This window comes from Equus caballus, chromosome 15, assembly GCF_041296265.1.
Source record: "Equus caballus isolate H_3958 breed thoroughbred chromosome 15, TB-T2T, whole genome shotgun sequence".
NCBI lineage: Eukaryota > Metazoa > Chordata > Mammalia > Perissodactyla > Equidae > Equus > Equus caballus.
In genome coordinates, this window is record NC_091698.1 from 98663018 (window position 1) to 98685979 (window position 22962).

Consider the following 22962-nt stretch of genomic DNA (forward strand, 5'->3'; position numbering starts at 1 on the left):
ATCCCAGGTGCGAACATGGCACTGCTTGGCAAGCCATCCTGTGGTAGGTGTCCAGCATATAAAGAAAAGGAAGATGGGCACGGCTGTTAGCTCAGGGCCAGTCTTCCTCAGCAAAAAGAGGAGGATTGGCAGCAGATGTTAGCTCAGAGCTAATCTTCCTCAAAAAAAAAAAAAAAGAATTTTCTTAGTTTTGCTAAAGTTTTTTAAATTGTTTTTTTGAATTGTCAGTTAAAAACAAGATAATTTCAAATTTAATTGCTGTTCTATGTTATCAATTATTTTCTTTCATATTAATAGTAGGAAAATAATGAAATTATTTTGTCATACTGAGTAACATTATAAGTAATGGAAAAAATGGTGGCATTTATCTGAATTAGTACAGTTTGGTTCTTTGTCTCTAATAATATTAATAATACTTTATTGTTGTTATTTTAGTCACCCTTGCTCTGTTAAAACCATCCATTCAGTAATCCTCAATCCTTATTTCTGCCTAAACACGGCTTTAGGGTGTTGCACAGTGGTTTTTCAAAAGTGAGGTGGGGGAAGGAGCATCCTTCTCTGTCAACTCCCTAAGAATTTTAATATTCATCCTCTTTCCTCCCCACTTAGTCATTTTTGTCTATTACCAGAATATATGAGAATTTTGAGTTTTAAAATTAGTCATTATATATTAACATCTTAAAGGCAGATTGTAATGATAGAGGCAGATGATCTTGAGCACGTGGCATGTATTTTCATGTACTTTAAAATTGCTTCTTCTGCCCAGATGGGTTAGAGCGAGCAGATACTTGGCTGCATTTGAGTCGAGGCCTTCCCTTTATGTTGATGAAGATTCTTTCCTGTTTTGGAGGACCAGGTATTTCCGTTTAGATGGTGGATAGGATTGTCAATGAAGTTGCTGAGGGATCTGTGGTAGCCCTTTATAGCAGTTTGATGAACCAGTTTCCAGTTCTCTACTCTTACTGACCTGTGACTTCAGGAAATTCTTCTAAATGAAAAGTGAAAGGTCATTAACAGATAATAGAAGTTTGAAATAAAACAGTCTTCACCAATTTTCTGAAACATACAAAACTCTTAAGGTGTATAAAAATGTAGAAAAACAAACAGTACTCAGTTTTGACTGAAATATAGAATATAGCAGTATAATGACAATGTAGAAACCTAGAAACTTTGGATGTGGTAATAACAGTACACTGGTGATTCAAAAGGATGTTTTCTTTAAGTTGTAAAGCCTGAAATTTAGGAAGTAAATTAATATATTTTTAAGGATTAGTTGCAGATATAACATTTTATAAATGAAAACAGCAAGGAATTTTTACACAGTTAATACTGTGGTCATTATAGGTACTTCAGAGAGCTGTGCACGCAGTTGAGCCCTCCTTACTGGTTAAGCCAACTACTGTTTTTGCAACTTAATGGTAGACCTTTGAGGAGAGCGATAATGTAGATAAAACCTTCAGTTTAATGCCACCAGTTAGGTCAGTAATTTCAACTTTGTTATGGTTGTTCTGATTTTTTATTTCTCTGAAAAGGAACTAGGGAAACGTGATTAATAAAATCAACCTGCTAGATTTTAATTTTGTTTTTGATGGAACTATTTCCTCCTGTAAAATTTAACGGCCATGAATTTGATTGTAGAGGTTATTTACCATAACTGATGTGTCCCCTGAGAGGCAGTTTAAAACAGTTCCATTAGAATCTAGATGACTAATGAAAAAGAATGTTGTAGAACATTATTAAAAAAGATGTGAAAGTAAATTCAGATCTGTTCTGATATTTTTATATTCCTACCCTCCACCCCCCCCAAAAAAAGTCAGTAAACACAATATAATCTTTTCATTGTCTTTGAAGCCCATGTTGCTAACTGATTTAAGGTTTAAAGGTGAAACTGCGTTATTCTGAGGTCCTTTGGTAACCAATGCCCCCCCTTGCATGGGAGGCAAAACAGACCTGACTTTCACCAAAAACGTGTTCTTATATCCAGTAGTTTTATGGTGAGGTATTTGAGTGTTTTTATCTGAATAAGGAAATTAGACAGTTTTAGAAATACTTTTGCCAAACAGGACCCTGTAAGTCTTAGTACCTTGTGCACATGAAATTTATGAATGCATTCATATGTTCTATATGAATAGATTTATTTACTAAATATTTATTGAACAAATACTACTTGACAGGCCATGTTCTAGGTAACAGAAATTCAACTTTAGAACAGAGGAGGTTCTTACCCCCCCAAGAGGACAGTATCTTGGATCTTATATTTTAGAAAAGTGCTAATAGTGTACTTTCTTGCTGTCTACAAGGAGAGAAGATTGCTGTCTTAGGTTGTACAGCAGTGTATGGTAGAGCTTTGCATTTGTAGATTGATAACTGATGGGAAGCAGATACGCCTGTAGTTGCGAGTGCCTAAATGCTCACTCTCAGAAGGTCCCCTGTGATTTTCTCTAGCTTGCTCATGTGTGTTCATTCCAACCTGGAGTCCTTTCACATAGACTTTTTCAATGTCCCAACCTGCCCTGTTTTCTCCCGCCCTGATCAGTCTTCCCCATGGACTCAGTGCAGTCTCAGTTCATTGCTTTACATGACGTGAGTGTGTGTGTGGGTGCACATGCCTTTCTGTTCCAGCTGGATTTTAAATTGCATCAGGGACATCACAGTCAATGACTGTGTTTTACACAGTGCTTTGTATGGAATAATGTTTAGTATATTTGTTGACTTCAAGCTACTGTCCTAAAATTGCTTAAAATCATAGCAGTTTCTTTAAAAAGTTTTTTACATTGAGTTTTTTAAGAATACCTTATATTTCTTAAGGATTTGTCTTTAATGGTTATAGTCAAACCACTTAGTGTATCAAAACCTTTACATCTATTTTTAAAAGTTGTATAGATTATGCTAACATGAAACTTCTTGATAGGACTCCTTTTCTGCTCATTAAGAGTTGTTTTTTAGTCTTTGGGTGGTGAACATGATATAATCTGCACAGGAATCGAAATATAATGATATACACCTGAAATTTATATAATGTTATAAACCAGTGTTACTGCCATAAAAAAAAAAAAGAGTTGTTTTTCACGTTCATGAGCCCCATAGCCTTTGTGTGGGTGAGGAGAGTCACCCTTTCTAATCAGGCAAAGTAATATAACTAAATTGATATGGTTGTCTCTAACATTTACTTCTTTTTTTTTTTTTTTTGATTGTATAGGATATTAGGTGTCATTTTTCTTTGTTACAGCTCTCTTCCTCCTACCTTCCTTTCTCCAAAAAGTTAAGCTAGATTTAATTTCCATTATGATTTTTGTTTTTTTCCTATTTATAATTGATTGCTGTCGGAGTACGCAGGCACGTAGTCATTGGAAGTTCCGTTTTGTCAGAGCCCAGGGCTCTCTTCGGAAAGCCGCCACGTTGAGAGAAGATTTCAATGGCGTAGCTTCCCCCCCCCCCCACCCCTCGAGCGAGCCTTATTTCCTCTGGGATAAACTTTGACCTCAGTGGGTGAGGCATCGAGCTGGGACAGATTTGTATCAACAACAAGAAGTAAAAAGCAGCCACAGTATTTTATGGAAGTAGTTGGATTACAAAGTGAAGTATTGATATTTTATTAATTGGTTATAAATTCTCTTCAGTCTTTTGTTCCTCAACCTTTCATTGGGACTAACTTGTGGGTCCTAGTGACCCATTTTAGGTTAAGTCTGAAGAATTCTATTACAGAATTTTAAATTTTAATGAGTTAATGAATTAAATGAAGCGGACCATACAAGATCAAATATAAGTATCAAATAATTAGTTGAAAACCCTTGAAAGAAGGTAGTTCTTATTTTAGACATCTGTTTGTCATCAGTGGCAAACTTAAAAAATCTTTCATACCAAGTATGCTTTTGTAGATTCTACTACTGTTTTGAATGAAAGAGGTGATAAATAAATGGATGGATGGATATTATAAGTGCCTGAATTATTTATTTGTGTTTTGGTAGTTCTAATCTAAGAGTATTCATGAATATCTTTGTATCCCAGACTAAGAGATTTTTCCCTCATGAGCCTACGTTCTTCCTACTTTGTTTATTCTCTTCCATTATCTACTTGTTGATTATGCATATTGCAGTTGTTTTTCAAGACTTCTAATAGAAACAAAGATTTAAAAATTGTATTTAAGAAAATGAGATTGTGGACTAACTCTTAGTTGGCATGGTGAGAATGCATGTTTGCTAACCTTTTCATCAACCTGGCAGGTTTTGGGTCCTGCTCCCAGGTGGTGTTCCTTCTTAGACAACTTGACAGAAGAATTAGAAGAGAATCCAGAAAGCACAGTTTATGATGATTACAAATTTGTCACCAAGAAAGACCTTGAAAATTTAGGTAAAAAAATTATGATAAAATGTTTATAAAATTATTTTATTTCTACTTTTTTTTTTGAGTTTCAAACATTAGAAGTGATGGAGTCGTATTCATCTGATTTTCCAATCTTCTGTTTCTGCCAAGTCATATACTAAACATATTATACGTACTATATATTGTCAAGTTTGTAATCTCTGCTTAGAGAAAGGTTCAGATAAATTCAACCTACTGAAGCTTTTTTTCCTGTCTTAAATGCAGAATAATTTTTTCTTAGCACACTAGCTATGAATAGAAAAAATATCTGTCAAGAAACCAGTAAATCTTTTTTCAAATACTATTTTAGTGTAACAAGATTTTGAAAATATCTCAGAGCCTGCAAGTAAATGATTTCCGGCTCTCTTTTAGGTTTGCTTATAAAAGAGTCCATTCAAAACGTGGAAACCATAGATTGAATCCTCAAATATGTAGAACCTTCATAGTTACTTTACGCTTAAAGTTCGCAAACCTAGAAATGCCTCTTAATAATTGCTGACACCTGCATGGGGCTTACCATGTTCCAGGCAATGTTCCGAGTGTTTTACATACAACTCGTTTAATCCTCACAACTCTACTGTTATGATGTATTTATAGATAAGGAAACTGAGGCATAGAAGGATTAAAGTCACTTGCCAAAGGCTTCAGTGGGAGTAAGTGTGAGGGTTGGGATTTAAGCTGGAGTTCTATCTGTGGCTGAGGTTAAGAGCCGCGCTAACCCCTCGGAAGAGCCTGTTTATCTCAGGTGCCTAGCACTAGTTGTAGGATAGAGAGAGTAGAGTTTGCTAATCTTGTTCTATTGTTGGGAAAAGGCTATATAACAAATTATTGAGAGTAGAAAAAACTTTGAGGACTCATTCTCCACAAGTCTAGGCCACTCAGTTGTCCTTGGAACAAATAGATATACAACAGAAAATAGAATCATGTAATAAATAGATTGAGAGGTTCCTAAACTGTATTTTAAGCTATGTTTCATACCACAGTTAGTTCAGACAGCATTTATTGTCTGAAGTTAGCACCACAATAATTCTTTAAATTTTAATGTGTTTAAAAAAGAAGAGAGTTGTCTTCAGCCTTTTAAAAAATGACTTATGAATGAAGTAGGGTGAAATAGGATCGTCCTACTGAAGTGCCTTCTTAAATATTTCCAACATAATTTTTACAATATGCTTGTGTCATACTCGCTACATTCTTCAATTGGAGAAAAAAGTCACTGATATTTTGTAGATTTTTTTTTGTGTGAGGAAGGTTGGCCCCGTGCAGACGTCTATTGCCAGTCTTCCTCTTTTTGCTTGAGGAAGATTGTTGCTGAGTGAGGAAGATTGTCACTGAGCTAAGATCTGTGACAATCTTCCTCTATTTTGTCTGGGATGCTGCCACAGCATGGCTTGATGAACTATGCTGGGTCCGTGCCTAGGATCTGAACCCTTGAACTCTGGGCCACCGAAGCAGAGTGCACGGAACTTATCTGCTATGCCACCAGGCCGGCCCCTGTAGTTTTATTAATCTAATAGATTCTAGAAAAGTATTTTTCTGACCAAGTTGTATAATTATTTTACAAGATTATCCTGAATTTAATTTTGCCTTTTGATGTTCTGTAACGTATACTATTTTGTACACCTGCACAATTTTGCGTAATACTTAATTTCCAGGTCTGGATGGATGTTTATTTCTAAAATTTGGAAATCAGGGTAAAGTTTTCCTTAGAAACACAATTATTTAGTATTATATCAGCTAAAGCTGCTCTTCATGTGGGTATATCGCATGTTGTCTTATTTTGAAGATAAATATCCTCATAACATTTCTCTGTGTAAATATTTGCAATTAATAAATAATTTCTATAACATAGGCAGAGTGTCCTTATGTGACCACCAGCACCACTAATTCTAAATATAATCTACTAAAACCAGGAAAGCCTATGAAAGATATTGTTCAGGGAATGGTTCTCAAACACTGATGGTCAGTGAACTTTTCATTGATCCATGGTGAAGCATGGATGTGTTAATGTGCTGATGTATGTTTATATATGTTAATAGAAATTTGTCAGCTCTTCTTTCTTGGGAAAGAACATACCCTTTCTACATTCACGTTGTGACAGTGTTCATTGTTTTGGGAAATCATGAGATAGAACAGTGTTCCTCACCTGTCACCACCACTGTTCTACTTGGCAGTACCAAAGTTGGCGACTGACTTTTGATCCCAATATTATTTTTTAAGTTGAACTCATTCATGGTCCAAAAATCTGAAAACTGCCAGTATAAGGAACCCTTCTGTAGCAGTCTGTCTGAGTTCATAAAGACTTTTTCGTCATTTTTACACTTAGTATTAGGTTTAAAATAAGTAAGGATAATATTGCTTAAAGTGGATTAAAGTTTTTTTCATAGTTATTGAAGATTAGTAATTCTGACCCTTACATTTTACTCAGACGTGAAATCTTATTAAATAATAATCTAAGAGGGGCTGGCCCCGTGGCCGAGTGGTTAGGTTCTTGTGCTCCGCTGCAGGTGGCCCAGTGTTTCGTTGGTTCGAATCCTGGGCACGGACATGACACTGCTCATCAAACCACGCTGAGGCAGTGTCCCACATGCCACAACTAGAAGGACCCACAACGAAGAATATACAACTATGTACCGGGGGGCTTTGGGGAGAAAAAGGAAAAAAATAAAAATCTTTAAAAAATATTAATAATAATAATCTGAGAAAAACTTCAGTTTTAATCAGGATTTCATAAGGACCTGCCTTCTTCTGATTAACTTTCCCCAGGGCTCACACATCTCATTGGATCACCTTTTCTCCGGGCATACATGCATGGATTTTTCATGGATATAAGACTCTATCACAAGGTAAATACAAAACTACACTTATTTTAGGTGATTAATGAGCCATTTCTTCTCTACTTACTTGGATTTTCATAAAACGTAGTTATAGTTTGTAAGAGATCTGCCTATTCTTTGGCATAGTTTGTCATAGTCTATATGAAACATGCTGTTAACTATGATTCTTTTTTTCTACTTTGAAAAGGTGAAGTTGATGGTAAATCCATTTGCTTATGAAGAATATAGAAAAGATAAGATCCGACAGAAGATAGAAGAAACACGTGCACAGAGAGTCCAATTAAAGGTAAATATTGTACATACTTACCATTAAGTTTACTAGAGAAAAGTACTTAATCTTCATTTTGTGTATTATTCCAAAGAAATCTGCTATCCATTTCGTTTTTTTTCCGTCCTTAGTTATGTATACGTCTTTTACTAATATTTTTGGTATATTTTGTTTGTCATGAGGGTGAGTACTCTTTGCACTGTTATCATTTTGGACTCTGTGGTAATGGTATTGTGGGAAGTAATGCCAAGCGGACTGGTATCGTCAGCCCGGCTAAGAAACTCTGATGGCGTTTTCAAATGGGTTTGCCATGTCTGCAGTATTGGGGCTTTGCTAATCCCCATGCTTACTGACATTGGCAGGATCTTAGGATAGCTGCTTGGGTCATAGGAAATGGTCATTAGACTATGTCAGGGTCCAGACAGGAATCAGACCACACTAGTTATATTAATAGAGAGAATTTAACATAAAGAATTGTTAACCGGGTATTAGAGAACTGAAAAGGCAAACAGTAAGGTATTGATAAGAGAAGCAGTGGCTGCAGGAAGCAGCTACCACTCCAGGGCTGGGCAACAGGGAAGAGGCAGGCCCTGAGGAGCTGGGTCCAGACCCCCTAGGAGTGTTGGAAAACCACGAACTGGAACCCCCCACTCAACTGGAACCACCTGTTGTTGCCAGGGCAAAGAATTGCTGATGTGTGATGCCAACCCAACAGCAAACAGACAGGGAAGAGCAAGTCCCCCCACCCCCACCCTGCCCCCTTTTAGTCTCTAGCAACCCCTCTTGATTAAAGTTAACCAAAAACGATGCAATAATTTCTAACCGAACATTAGTTTTAAAAATTTAAATAAATAAATATATCTGTGTATACACATGTACACACATATGTACACACACTTTTTCAGTACAAAAGACTAATGACTGTTTTTTCCTTTTTCCAGATTATTCCTTAAGTTTTTAAGAGTGATGAATGTGCCTGTGCATTGGCAAGGGACACTAGGATATGGCATCCTTTTATCCCAGATTTTTGCATTATTTGTCAGTTATACTTTACTTACTGTGAGACATAAAGGACTAAGTGGAAAAGGACAATAAGTGGCCTATAGCTTTATCCTGAGAGTTGTCAGATTCACATCTAGAATTCCCCGTAGAAATTTACCATTTCAGAAGCAGGAAATAGTGCGGTTAGCATTATTAGTCGCATTGTAGGAGTTCCTGCAACTCCAGCCAGAGGCTGCAATACTGGGCCTGGTGGCCTCCCCTTATTTAGGGGCCTAGACTCTCTGAGGCTGACCTCAGCCGAATAGCGCGTCTCCCAGCTCGCTTCTCAGTGCACTGGGAAGAGTCAGATGAGGTTGCTGTTTTTGTACTCCGTGGCCCACCTGATAACATCATCTGTGTCCACATTCTTTCCTACTCTGGGGATAATGAAATTTTAAAAATAAGAATTGGATATCTTCTGTTTGTGAAGTTATACTCCTTATAGAACTACCAACCTTTAAAGCTAAAATGTAGGTATTTTAGTACAGCTTTTTCTTTTTTTTCCTGTACCAGAAATTGCCAAAAGTTAACAAAGAGCTGGCGCTTAAATTAATTGAGGAAGAGGAGGAGAAGCAAAAATCTACATGGAAGAAGAAAGTTAAGGTAAGATTTTGTAAGGCAGAGAAAATACTGATAAATTGTTTCTACATTTTCGTCATCATAATTTGTGTTTTTATTTTTCTTTAAAACAAATTTTGTTTTTTTATTCTGCTTATAAGATAGTATATGCTCAGTGTGGGAAGTTTGTAAAATAGGAAGGAATTTAAAGAAGAAAGTCACCTATATAATTCTCCCCAGAGAAAGGCATCGTTAATATTTTAGTGAATTTCCTCCCTGTCTTATTTCCCTTAAAATTATAAACTATAACAGCAAGATAATGTATAAAATATCCTGGTTCTATAAAGTAAGTAGTTTCCCATTTTATTGAAAATTCTTTGTAAATATTTTTGAGAGCTGTGTTTTCTATTTTATGGATTATTATAATTTACTTAATCCTCTTATTGTTAAATGACTGTTTATTGGTTTTTTTTATACTAACTAGGTTTGTTTATAATTCCAGAAGTAACCAATTTTTATTTAGATGTGGCAGTATGGGGAGTGTACACACTCACATCTAACTGCTGCCCACCTTCCTTTACTAATGTGAAGATCGACAAAAAGGATTCATAAAATAAATAAGGGTTAGGGCTTCATTTAGCTGATATTGTCAAGACAGGAGAAGAGTTTCCTAATTTTCCCAGCCATGTAAAGACTTCCTCATTCCTGCCCAGTGCTGTTGTCTGATCTGCTTAGATCAGGCAGGCAGATAAGCAAGCTTGGTCATTCACAAGGGGAGTTGTAAATTGTAAATTGTAATCTCTCCTGAGAGCCTGCCGGACCTGACTCTGAGTAAATGGCCTAACCTTGTGACTTTAGGCCAGCTCTGTTGAGCTCTCAGGAGGGTTTTGTTTGCTTGTTTATTGTTTCTCTTTTCTCTCTCTGGTTTTTAACCAGGTGAGTGAACTTTTTTTTTAGTGAGGGAGCTCGTCGTGTGTTTTTTTTGTTCCACTCTCTCCAGCAGTGCCAAGGGACTGCAACTAAAGGTTCTTATTTCTGAGCCCCTTGCTCACTAGTCCTGTCTTTGTGGTGACCCTCACCTTCACTGGGCCATAGTTTTTTCTTCTATAACATGCAAGGACAGGACCAGAGAGGGGCGTTCTTGGTGCTGTGAATTCTAACTGGATTCGCACTCACTGTGCCTTCTGTTATCCTCTGCTTCCTGATCCTTTCTGCAGCCTCTCATCCTGGTCTATTACATTCTTTTAATATATTATTTAAATCTTAATTTTTGGAAGCCTTCCTTAGTAAATAGATGGATGGCTTTTATGTTTCCATTTTCATTACATGAATAATAAACCAATGATGAAACAATTACTTAAACTTATTATATTAATTTACATCTGTGTGCTATGGCTATGCACCTTCCTAGTTTACATCAGTGTGTTAAATGTGTAAGTATATCTTAAAGTGTTTAAAAAGTGCTTCCTGCAGTGTCGACTTTCTCCTCAGAATATGTTCACATTGATCTTCTTGTTAGCCCAGCCTGAGGATGAGTAGGGAGGTAACTTTTCAACTTCATAATGTCATTTTACAAGCTAAAAGGACGTGATCTTTGGATTTATGTGCCCTAAAGCTTCAGTAGGAAGAGAGTGGAACTAATTTAGGCTGCAGATATATGTGTTCCTATCTATGTTTTATACTTATGAGTCCTTATCATTACATTTAATGTTATAGTGGGTAGGACACGAGTTAATATTTAATTCTGATACCTTGTGCAGCATGGTGTACACAGTTCAGGAGCCTTTTTACAAAACCCTGATGATTATAAACATTTGGGAAAAGTCTCCTTTCCTCACCAGCCACCCTTTGTTTCACAGGCTTTTGTTGAGGTTGGGGCAGCCAGAGACTTATAACACAGGCAATCCTCACTGTGCACAGTGGTGCAGGATGGTGAAAATGACCATGAGAGCTGAAAACCTGTGAAGTGGTCTTAATAGTAAATGGGGAAAATCACGATTGCTCTGTGCCTTTAAAATTTTTTGTCAAAGCAATAGGGTCATCCTGTAAAGATTCATCAGGCTATTACTGTTTCTCTGCGACTGCAGAGGAAGAACCTTGGAAATTCTTCTCTTCTTTCATCAAACAGCAGTTTCTCCCCAGTTGTTGAAAGCTCGAAAGTGCCAACTTTATGGCCATGTCACCTGATAAAATTCTGCTGGAAAATAGTATTTGGAAAATATGTCCCTAATTTGCCTTTTGGTGGCTTGCTGACCCAAATCAGATCATATTATCAGAGCTCAGTTTCTTTCCAGAAATTCTAAAATATAGTCTTATAAAACTGAGGCTGTTATAGACAAAGCTTGTATGATTTATTGTTTAACAGTTTTATCTAATTAAAATGAAGACCTTAAAAAAATTCATGAATTAAGGAAAGAATCCTTCATTATAATTATAAAGGATACATGAAAGAATTAAATCCATCAGCAATTTATTAGTCTTGTCTTTGAAATCAGCTCTTTAAACTCTGAAGAGCTTTTTAATAGCTCTGATAACTCCTGATTACAAAGTCAATATCATGCGGTTATGTTCTGCTTTGACTCCAACTGAAATTTCATGGAGGCAGACAGTGAAGCATATTCCCAAATACTGCGACCACTGATAACATAATTAAGTCTAATAAGATGTTTGCCATTCAGTTGAACCTACAATAGGAAATGACCCACCGCATAATGTCAGTAAGCATCATGTGGACTTTATCCAAATTTAGAAATTTGATGGTATTCATTTATTCTTTAAACAAATATGTATTGAGCTCCAAGTGTTCACAGGCACCTTTGAGAGCCAGGCACCAGTGACCTATTTGATTTGTAAGGGTTTGAGTTTTGGTTAGAGACGTTTTGCTTACAAATGTCATTTCCTGCCTGTTAGCCTTTTCTGCCGATTTTTGCTATTGCCTTAAAGTCTTGTATGAAAGTACTTGTCTTGGATTCAGCTCAGTCAGATATTGTCATGCATGACATCTCTATGCTAAGTGTATTCTGTGGCCTGGAGACCAGGGAAGAGGTGATTTAACAGCGTCAGGAATTATTCAATATCATTAAGAGTTTATATTAAAATAATAATTCATCTCTCTAGCAAAAAGATAGAATCATGCATAGACACTCTGCATTGGGTAAGATCAGTTTTAACATCCAAAATATTACTTTTTTTCAACTTTTTTAGTACCAGTTAAAATTTGTTTTTATTATGTTTGTACACACGTGGTTTTAAAGATTCAGTGTTTCTCTGAGGTCTGTTAGGAACACTGGCTGTCCTCTGTCCTCTTGCCGCCTGCCCTTTTCTCCTCCTGCCCCTATTTTTGCTTCACTTGAGACAAACACTTTTGCCTTTTCAGCTGATTATTTTAGTGCAAAACTCTGCCCATAGGGCTACTTCTTGACTTTTAAGGTTAGGCATTGTCTTTTGATAACCTTCCCTCCCAATAAAATCATATTGGAATTTGGGGTAAGTCACTATTGAGCACTTACATTGTAATGACTGTGCAAATGCTCTTTGTGTTGGAGTCGGAGTCACATCATGGTCTCTGGTTACATTTCCTGCATAATCTTCGTCTTCCCTGGACTTAACGATTGACTTTTTTGTCCGCGTTCTATATGGTTATCACTAACTCTCAGTTCTTTGCCGCTTGTCTAAATCTCATCTCAAGATGTTTATGTGAAGATCAGTTGTTACATTAGTTTTACTTTCCTGAGGAAGAAGTCTCTTCTACGTCTTTCTGCCCTGCTTCATTCTGGTCTGGTCGCCTTCACATCTTGGTCCACAGCATTCATCTTAGGGATTCACTCTACCTCACCACCATATTGGATACAGAATTATAAGAACCTTCAGTTTTCTGAAGGAATATTATTTCCAACCCAGAGAAGCAGTCAATCACAGTAAGGGTATAGTGAAGAGATTTTTTATTTATTTATTTATTTTTTAAAGATTGGCACCTGACCTAACATCTGTTGCCAATCTTTTTTTTTTCTTCTTCTCCCCAAAGCCCCCTAGTACATAGTTGTATATTCTAGTTGTAGGTCCTTCAGGTTCTGCTAAGTGGGATGCCTCAGCATGGCCTGATGAGTGGTGCTAGGTCCATGCCCAGGATCCGAACCAGTGAAACCCTAGGCCGTCGAAGTGGAGCAGGCGAACTTAACCACTCGGCCACAGAGCTGGCCCCTGAAGAGGTTTTTAAACATTCAAGTTCTCAACAACAATAACAAATGACCCTTATGTGGGGCCGGCCCAGTGGCGTAGGGGTTAAATTTGCATGTTCCGCTTTGGCAGTCCAGGGTTTGCTGGTTTGGATCCTGGGTGCAGACATGGCACCACTTGGCAAGCCATGCTGTGGTAGGCGTCCCACATATAAAGTAGAGGAAGGTGGGCATGGATGTTAGCTCAGAGCTAATCTTCCTCAAAAAGAAAAAAAGAAAGAAATGACCCTTACATGCTCTTTTTCTTCCAGAAATTCCTTAGGGTTTGCTCTTCCAAATAAGAGAGTAGGTCAAGAAAGAGGGTGAGTTCAAAGACGTCTCCCACAGATGGCTCTGCCTCATTGGGGCCACCTTCCATCCAGAAATTCAGCCCACACTGCTGGCCACTTCGTGGCTCTTTCAACCCAGAAACTTAGGTTCTTCAGTGCTGGGAAATTTTCTAGAAAAAAAATTTTTAAATAGTTTTTCCCTGCTGTGATCCTTGGTCTTCTATTCATATTTAAGAGTGAAGGATTTAAAAGGCTGAATGGAAACTCTGAGGTGGAGACAGGGCCCATCAGTCACTGTGCTGACCTGGCCAAACTGTGTATTTGGAGAAGAATCAGTATCTTCTCGGTCTTTCTCTGGGCTGGTCAGATCCCACTGCGTTCCTGTGTCTGAGAACTAGAGTCAAGTGAACTTGGGGCGCTGGGCCCAGGAGGCATTGCAGCCCCGACATGCGAACCTTCATTGCATCCCCTGGTACCAGGTGCTTCCTTTGCCCTCACGTACTGCTGCCCCGGCCCAACAGCTGCCCCTCCAGAGAAGCCTCCAGATGGAGAGGGCAGGTGCAAGGCCTTCCTTCTTGCTTCCAAAATCTCATTGCTCCTGTTTCCTTTCCTATCCTTCTCATCCCTAAGGAGTGTCTTTTTAAATCCCCATTTCTATTGTTTTAGTGGGGTTTTAGCAGAGATTAAAGGAGAGGCCTGTGTTCAAACCACCATCTTTACTCAGAAGTCTACATCAACTTAATTTCATAGATATTACAGCATTGAAAGAATTAATTTGTTTTAAATACCAGGCATTCCTCATATATATTACTGTGTCGGGACAAAATATTAATAATAAGCATCCTACTCAGATCTACAAATATGTCTTTGAGATAGAACTTAGGTATGAACAGTACTTTAAGATGTTTTCCAAATTTGAATGACAAGTGTTTAGCATATGTACACGTGTATTTATAGGGTAGATCACTAGCCAGACACTTGTAAACTACTGTAGAACATCACTAACTACATCTTATCCTCCTCTCTTTTTTTTTTTAAGACAGCTGTGGAAACAAACAATTAGACTAGGAAAAATCTCTGGGGGAAATATTTTTACAGCTGGATCAGAAGAGTTTTTGTTTTATAAATTGTTCATCCAAAGCATACTTGTCTTTAGGCAATGCAATTTATTATTTTAAATTAAGAAAAAAACTTGAGTACTAGCAACATACTCTTTTTTAACATTTTCCTCTGTTATTTATTAAATATGATTATTTAATAAATACAGTAAGATGAAAAGGAAAAAATTTCCCTTGGGTTTTCTTTATTTATTTTTACTTGGAAATGTGTAATAGGTAAATAGCTATTCATTTGAAAATGTTTGGATCTTTGGCACTATCACCTCTCCTATATTTACAAAGAGCTCCAAATTTACAATTTAGCCCTCTCCTCTCACCTGAGGCCCAGTGCCTTGTTCCAGGACACCTAAAGGTGTCCGTCGGTATGCAGATAACATTCTTGTACCATAGACTTCACCAGTCTTAAGTGGAACATAATTTCTTTTTCTTTGTTAATTTTTCTCATTCACTGGATTTTTTTTGACTTAATTTTTTTATAGTAGTTTTTAGGTTCACAGCAAAATTGAGCAGAAAGTACACAGATTTTCCATGTACCCCCAGCCCCCGTACACTCACAGCCTCCCCACCATCAACATCTCCCCCCAGAAGGTACACTTGTTATAATTGATGAACCCACATTGACACATCATAATCACCCAAAGTCCGTAGTTTACATTAGGCTTTACTCTTGGTGTTGTTCATTCTGTGAGTTTGGACACATGTGTAATGATGTGTGTCACCATTAGAGTGTCACACAGACCGTTTACCTGCCCTAAAGATCCTCTGTGCTGTGCCGGTTTACCCCTCCCTCCTCACCCCTGCCAAGCACTGATCTTGGTACTGTTGCCATTGTTTTGCCTTTTCCAGAAGGTCATATAGTTGGGATCATACATATGCATCCTTTTCACACTGGCTTCTTTCATGTAGTAATATGCATTTAAGTTCCTCTGTGTCTTTTCATGGCTTCATAGCTCATTTCTTTTTAGTGCCAAATAATACTCCATTGTCTGAATGTACCACAGTTTAATTATCCGTTCACCTACTAAAGGACATCTTGGTTTCTTGGAACATAATTTCTTGCCCTTTACTCCACCCTATGCCTCTTTTTCTGATGATCTCCAATGATGGATCCTGACTCATGCTATCACCAGCTTTCTAGTCATTTAAGCTAGACACTTGAGAGAAATTTCCAACCCTGTTTTTCACTCTTAACCTTCCCCCATCTCCTCCATAGCTGTGTCTACCAATTCTAACTTAGAAGTGCATCTCATGATAATCCTCTCCTGAAGAACTCGTATTCGCACCTTTAGATTCCCATTGCCCTGATTCAGGCCCTGGCTCTTCTCCCAGTTTTCTCAAGTGGTTTCTTAGTCTTCCTCATGACTCTGGTTTCTCTCTAAGCAGTCCATCATATACCATGCTGCTGAGGACCGTTGCCATCGGAGATTCTTGAAGCACACTTCGGGCATCTGTTTCCTCCTCATCCTCTTCTTCCCTAGTAGTCCCCTCACCTGCTGAGTAAAGGTCATGGTATTTCAAATCCTTTAGAACCTGACCTGATCAAAAAGTGCTTTTTCAAATTTCGCCATTGTTCTTGCATCATCAGACTATTCACCACTCCTCAGTGAGCTGGAAATGCTCTTTAGATTTCTATCTGTTGAAACCTACTCTTCTTTCAAGCCTCCTCCAGATGGCACATCCCCTATGAGCCCTTCTGAGATGTCTCTTGTTGGGACTGTGTATCAGCTCTCTGCTCCTGGACCTCTTTCAGCTGGTTAGCGTCCTTCATAAGGCCTGTAGCGTACAGCTGGTTTTTGCTTTCTTATTAGACTGTGAGTGAGCACCTTCAGATCAGGAACTAGATCTTATCTGTCTTTTTTCTTTTTTGAACCTAAATCTGTCTCAGAAATGATATTTAATCAGGGAAGACTTGTTCAATATATCTCAAGTATATATTCAGTATATCATAGAATTTTAAGTAGGATTTATCAGATTTTAGGTCCATAGAGTAGGTAATAAACGGGCCACGTTCCTTAATGTCTCACGATTTACCGCATTTTCATGTAGCTCTGTTACACGAGTACAGTATTCAGAACTCAGCTGCTTACAACCTTGTTTACTCTAAATAATGGAGAAACAGTCAGTAAAACAAAGTCCGTTCCGTACAGCTGGAGTCCAACACAAACAGGTTAGCTTTTCCAGCCTGTGTTCGGGCTGTTTACTCTGTTTTACAAACCATTTTAATTAGGTTGATTTATCTGGTTTCCAAGGCCATAGCAGGGAAGGAACAATAGGAGAGCCCTGAGTGTGTAAGATTGTCATCTGTTTACGTGAACACATCAGTTTACAGTACATTCTAGAAAACTTTCTGTTCAAAACTGGTACAAACAGAAGAATTTTGTATCACTCCTGAGCTGTCCAAATGAGTCTGAATAACAAAGTTTTATTTTGTCAAAATGACAAAGTTTTAACAGTGTATCCTTTGAGAACAATTAAATGGCCTAGAGAAAAAAATTTATGAGACTATCTATAAGGGATGGAAACATCCCTTATCTTTCCAATAACTCACTTGAGTCAGCAAGCTTACCCACAAGTCCCACCGTGTTAATTCTCGACTTGTCAATGTATACTTCGTCTCTCAGTTTTGGAATATGAAGTTGAAAGACTCGCTAATTTTAATTCAGTAGTAGCTATGCTTAAAAAGCCATGTTTCAAAAACATATGTTTCTTTGAAAAGTCTTTTTGCGTTAAAATGTTAATTGAAGAAAATTCTTTCTAATGTATTAAGCATAGACTTAGCCAAAAAGGCACATTCTTAGCTCATTATGTGTAATGTCCAAGCAATACATATTGTCTGTGAAAAAGATTAGTAGAATTTGTTTTGTGGGTAGAAGATAAGTCCCGGGGCAATTAGAAAATTCTGGAAACTAGTTCTAAAGAAATTTTATAATAATTTAATAAGTTATGTCTTGTGCAGCTTATTAATTTATAATTGAGTGAAATGTTTTTAAGCCATATTTCTGGTCAGATTTTATTCAGATATTAACTTTAAATTTTTACATTCTTTTTCTTATAGAGCCTCCCTAATATTCTCACCGATGATCGATTTAAAGTTATGTTTGAGAACCCTGACTTCCAAGTAGATGAAGAGAGTGAAGAATTTAGGCTTTTGAATCCACTTGTTTCAAAAATTAGTGAAAAAAGGAAGAAGAAACTAAGACTCTTAGAGCAACAGGAACTTCATGAAAAAGTAATGTACTCTGAATCATTTAGAGTTTGTCATTGTTTCTTTTCTTTTTTTTTTAAAAGATTTTCTTTTTCCTTTTTCTCCCCAAAGCCCCTCAGTACATAGCTGTATATTTTTAGTTGTGGGTCCTTCTAGCTGTGGCATGTGGGACGCCGCCTCAGCATGGCCTGATGAGCGGTGCCATGTCCGCACCCGGGATCCAAACCAGCGAAACCTGGGCTGCAGAAGCAGAGTGCAAACTTAACCACTCGGCCACGGGGCCAGCCCCTCATTGTTTGTTTATATAAAGTTTCTTTGAAGCTAAAAGAGTCTTTGAGTACGCTCAAAATATAATTTGTTTGACTTTCACCTTAGGATTATATCTTATTTAACTAAAGGCATTTTTGTCCAGTCCATACAACATCTTCTACTCAGATGAGCTAATGCTATTTAGAAGAATAATGGGTCAGTGTTTGGTTGGGGGGAAGGAGCTGCTTCTTACTATTTTTATTCCAGGAAGAGGAGGAAGAACCGGAAGGAAAACCAAGTGATGCCGAAAGTTCTGAGAGTTCAGATGATGAAAAGGCCTGGGTTGAAGAGGTCAGGAAACAACGCAGACTTCTCCAGCAGGAGGAAAAAGTGAAGCGGCAGGAACGACTCAAGGAGGACCAGCAGACGGTCCTCAAGCCCCAGTTTTATGAGATCAAAGCAGGAGAAGAATTCAGAAGCTTCAAAGATTCTGCCACAAAGCAGAAGCTGATGAAGTGAGTAACACACTCTCAGTGATGACTGACGTGTTGTTGAGCCCTGCTTTTCCTCACTGGCAAGTTGCCCTAAGGGTGACATTTTGATCTTTGGAGTTAACGTGAGGGCAGCACCACAAGGCCTGAGGGCAATGTCACTATTAAAATACACTGGTCTTTATGATAATTATTTTTAACAGCTTTTGGAGGTATGGTTTACATACAGTAAAGCACAGGGTATAGCCCTCTGTGTATTGGTAAATGTACATTAGAGCATGTTTACACTGCAACAGCCAGACTTGTTTTTGTTGTTCTTGGTTTTTCCCCATCGGGTTCTCTAACGTAGGGATACTGATCTGATTCTGTGCTATATGGATCAGTGCCTTGAAGCCTTGTGGACAGTGATAGTTAACAGAGGTAACAAATTCTTTGCTCTTAACAAAAAAATTATTTAAAAAAATTAGAATTTCAGTTGTTTACCCCCATCTCAGTTTATGTGATTAATGAAAAGGTCACTTGGAAAATTTGCCAGAAATGTTAAGCATTTTGCAGGAAAATTGAGAGATTAGAAAGAGTAGTATTCCAGAATAGTCAAACACATAGAGACAAAAAGCAGAATGGTGGTTGCCAGGCATGGGGAGAGGGGAAATGGGTAGATACCACCCGTTAGGGAAATGGGTGAGATACCACTTAATGCCATTGAACTGTCCACTTAAAAATGGTTAGAGTGGTAAGTTTTGTTATATATATTTTACCACAATAAAGAAAATCAGGGGCCGGCCCCGTGGCTGAGTGATTAAGTTCGCGCACTCTGCTTCAGTGGCCCAGGTTTCGCTGGTTTGAATCCTGGGTGCAGACATGGCACCGCTCATCAGGCCACGTTGAGATGGGGTCCCACATGCCACAACTAGAAGACCCACAACTAAAATATACAGCTATATACTGGGGGGGTTTGGGGAGAAAAGAGCAGGGGAAAAAAAAAAGATTGGCAACAGTTGTTAGCTCAGGTGCTAATCTTTAAAAAAAAAAAAGAAAATCAATCTTCAAAAATGGTATTATTTGAAGAGTTTCAGTTGTCAGAATCTAAGTGAGGAACAAGGTAGCTACTAAAGTCTCTCAGAATTTCTAGGCTAAGTATTGATGTATAAGGTTCGAATGTGATGGATGGTCATAGTAGATAATATTAGGAGAAGAGCTTGAAGGTCTGGGGAGCCAAGCGGGGGAGACGGAGGAGGAAGAGCTGGGCAGAAGAGATGAGGTGTTATGCTGGGCTGGGGCAGTACAAGTTCTCTACGTTGTGCTTTTCCAGCTCCCAGCTTTCTCTCTAGGAAAATGTGGTTTTTCAGATGGAGGAAGGGGGACAAGGCGGGAGGACATCGATGGACAGGTTGAATTGTTTCTGGAATGGAGATATGCCTGTTCGTCTTTATTTCACCAGCTTCTAGTAAATATCTGGGACCCCAAAAGTTGAGTGAATCCTTTGATTTAGAATCCAGGAGCATGTGGAAATTCTGATTCTGACTAACTAACAAAAGATATTTGGGTAAAAAAAGAATGTAGTTAATAGACTGATGTCTTTTAAAGATATTTTCTTTGGCTACCAACCTCACTTTTCTTTTATAACAACTTTCTTGAGATATAATTCACATAACATAAATTCAGCTACTTAAAGCGCGTAATTCATTGGTTTCCAGGACAGTCACAGAGTTGTGCCACCATCATCACAGTCAATTCTAGAACATTTTCAGTACCCCAACACGAAGCTCTGTACCCCATTCGCACTCACTCCTGTCTGCCCCACCCTGCCCTGTCCCCGGATAAGACTAGTCCACTTTCTGTCTCTATAGATTTGCCTGTTCTGACATTTCATATAAAGGGAATCATGCAATGTGTGGCTTCTTTTATTCGGCACAATGTTTTTAATGTTCGTCCATGTTGTGGCATGTGTTAGTGCTTCATTTGTCTTTATTGCCGAGTGACATTCCAGTGTACGGATATACCACATTTTTATTTATCCATATATCAGTTGGTGGATATTCGGGTTGTTTTCACTATTTGGCTATTATGAATGATGTGGCTGTGAACATTCATGTACAAGTTTTTGCAGTGACATGTTTTCGTTTCTCCCGGCTGTATACCCAGGAGCGGAACTGCTGGTCACATGGTAACGTTATGTTTAAACTTTTGAGAAACTGGCAAACTGTTTTCCAAAGAGGCTGTTTCATTTACATTTCCTGCCAGCAGTGTGTGCAGCCTCTCTTTTTAGATAGCTGTTATTCTTAGGTCTTTGGAGTCCTACTCAGAAGCAGGGGGAAGATGGCATGTTTCTAGTCTTCTGATTCTGTAGAGTGAATTTCTTTGTTAGGTTATCTGCTGTTTCTGTCTTGTTTTATTTACTTTGTCCCTCGCTCTTGAGTCAGTGCCTAGACTGAAGTAGGCACTTGATCAATCCTTATTGAAAGCATGCATCTTCTGCACCTTGGTTGCGTGTCAGGCAACTGGAAAAGTTACCCTTTCAGGATGTGCTGAGAAAGAACTTATTCCCTCCACTACCCCATGACCAGGGAAATCTGGGAGCAGTTGTTTTTAGTGTAACCATGGAAACAGGAGGCCATGATTTGGGGGTGGGAGGCATGACTGATCTCACAGACATTCTTCTGCCTGTGGGTTGTAGCAGCAAATTTAATGTAAGAAACAAAAGGGATAAAAACTTCCTACTTAATGAATAAGTAATAGCTAAGTTAATGCACCGCATTTAAACATTCTTACTGAGTTAAACATCACTAAGGTAAAGCTTTTTTTTAAGCGGAGGAGCTGTTTAAGTGATAATACTTAAATGGGCTTAAAAGAAAAATCCCGTTGCTTAAAGTAATAACCCTTTGGTATGAATAGCCTGCGGTTTGCTGGCATTTTGGCGTAAACCGCTTATTGAATTCTAGTCTTGACTGGATTATTTTGGCAAATCCTGAACTTGCAGTATCTTAATATTATTTAATGAAGCAGTGAACCATTATCCTTCAGAGAACTAAAGTGACTCCTTATGTTTATTCTGCGAGTTACTACAAGGCAATCGATAAAACACAACATCAAAATTGAGTGTATTACGTTTAAACGTTCACTGGTACTTGCCCAGCTTTAAAACTATTCTGTAAAGAGAAAAGTGAACAGTGGATTGTAACTCAATACTTGAGTGAGTTCTGTTCTCTACTTGGCAGAGTAATACGGCTTTAGAGAAATGCGTATGTCTTTCCACACGCATTTATATGCCTTACAGTAGCTAGACTTTATTTGTGAGTGTGTTCCTCCACCTCTCAGCCTCTCCACCCATCCATTCATTCATCAAACACTTGCTGAGTACCTAGTGTGAGCAAAGCACCGTTCTGGACCGGACAGGTGCGGCCCACAGCCTGGAGCATTCACATGCCCGCTGATACTCTGTGGCCTGCGAAGAGGCATGTGAAAGACATAAGAAAAAAAGGGGTTCAATTTTTGGAGACTTAAAGAAATCTTTATAAGAGGTCATATTGAAAGTGGTCTTTTGAAAGATGAAAAGATGAGCACTGAAAGCAGGGTTGGGAAGATGGCGTTCTAGCAGAGGCTCAGCGTGAGCCAAGGACGCTGTGTGAACGCGGCGGGGAAGACTGTTTCTGTGTGGCAAGAGCCTAGAGTATGTCGGGGAGCAGCAGTAGGTGAGGCCCGAAGGACGTGTTGGGCCCCGTTCTGACCACTGGAGAGCCAAGGAAAGTTGGTAAGCTGAGTGACATGATCAAATCGATACCAGCCCTTCGTGCCCATAATGTTTATACTTTTAAATAAAAGCAGTACATGTTTGCTGTAGAAAATAAAGATAAAAACGTACAGGCATTAAACGTCCCTATTTCCCAGAAACCTCTTAACGAAATACCTCAGTTTTAGAGAGAAAAGGTGGGGAGAAACTGGACCCCTGAGATCAGCTAACAGACTATGCAGTAGTCCCAGTCAGAAGTGCTGAAAGCCTGACCAGGGGTAGAGAGGAGCAGACAGACTTAGAACCAAATTATTCATAAGACCATCTTGAGAAAAATGATATGCCACAACATTGTTTGGTTACTAATTTAATATCAAAGGGAGACCCAGGGATGATGTTGAAGGGTCTGGCACTGTTGCTACTGAGATAAAGAATATAGAAGGAAAAACAGATTGAAGGCTCAAAGCGTTGAGCTGGATATTCAGCACGTTAAGTCTGCAGTGCCAGATGTCTTTTTTGGTCATGTTCGGCAGACAAATGGAAACGTCGGAGGGGCCGGAGAGGTTGGCTGAAGGGATAGCAGCTGTTGTGTGAAATGCAGC

General features: G+C 38.4%; 1 protein-coding gene across 1 annotated transcript in view; it reads left to right on the forward strand.

The window, feature by feature from the left end:
- The window catches only part of NOL10 (nucleolar protein 10), a 108689-nt gene that overhangs the window by 72072 nt on the left and 13655 nt on the right, over positions 1-22962 (forward strand). The window contains exons 14-19 of the mRNA XM_001918262.6: positions 4224-4350; positions 7126-7205; positions 7384-7482; positions 9019-9108; positions 17741-17914; positions 18407-18654. Of these exons, the coding sequence (XP_001918297.2) occupies positions 4224-4350; positions 7126-7205; positions 7384-7482; positions 9019-9108; positions 17741-17914; positions 18407-18654 (818 nt within the window). The remainder of the gene's footprint in view (positions 1-4223; positions 4351-7125; positions 7206-7383; positions 7483-9018; positions 9109-17740; positions 17915-18406; positions 18655-22962) is intronic.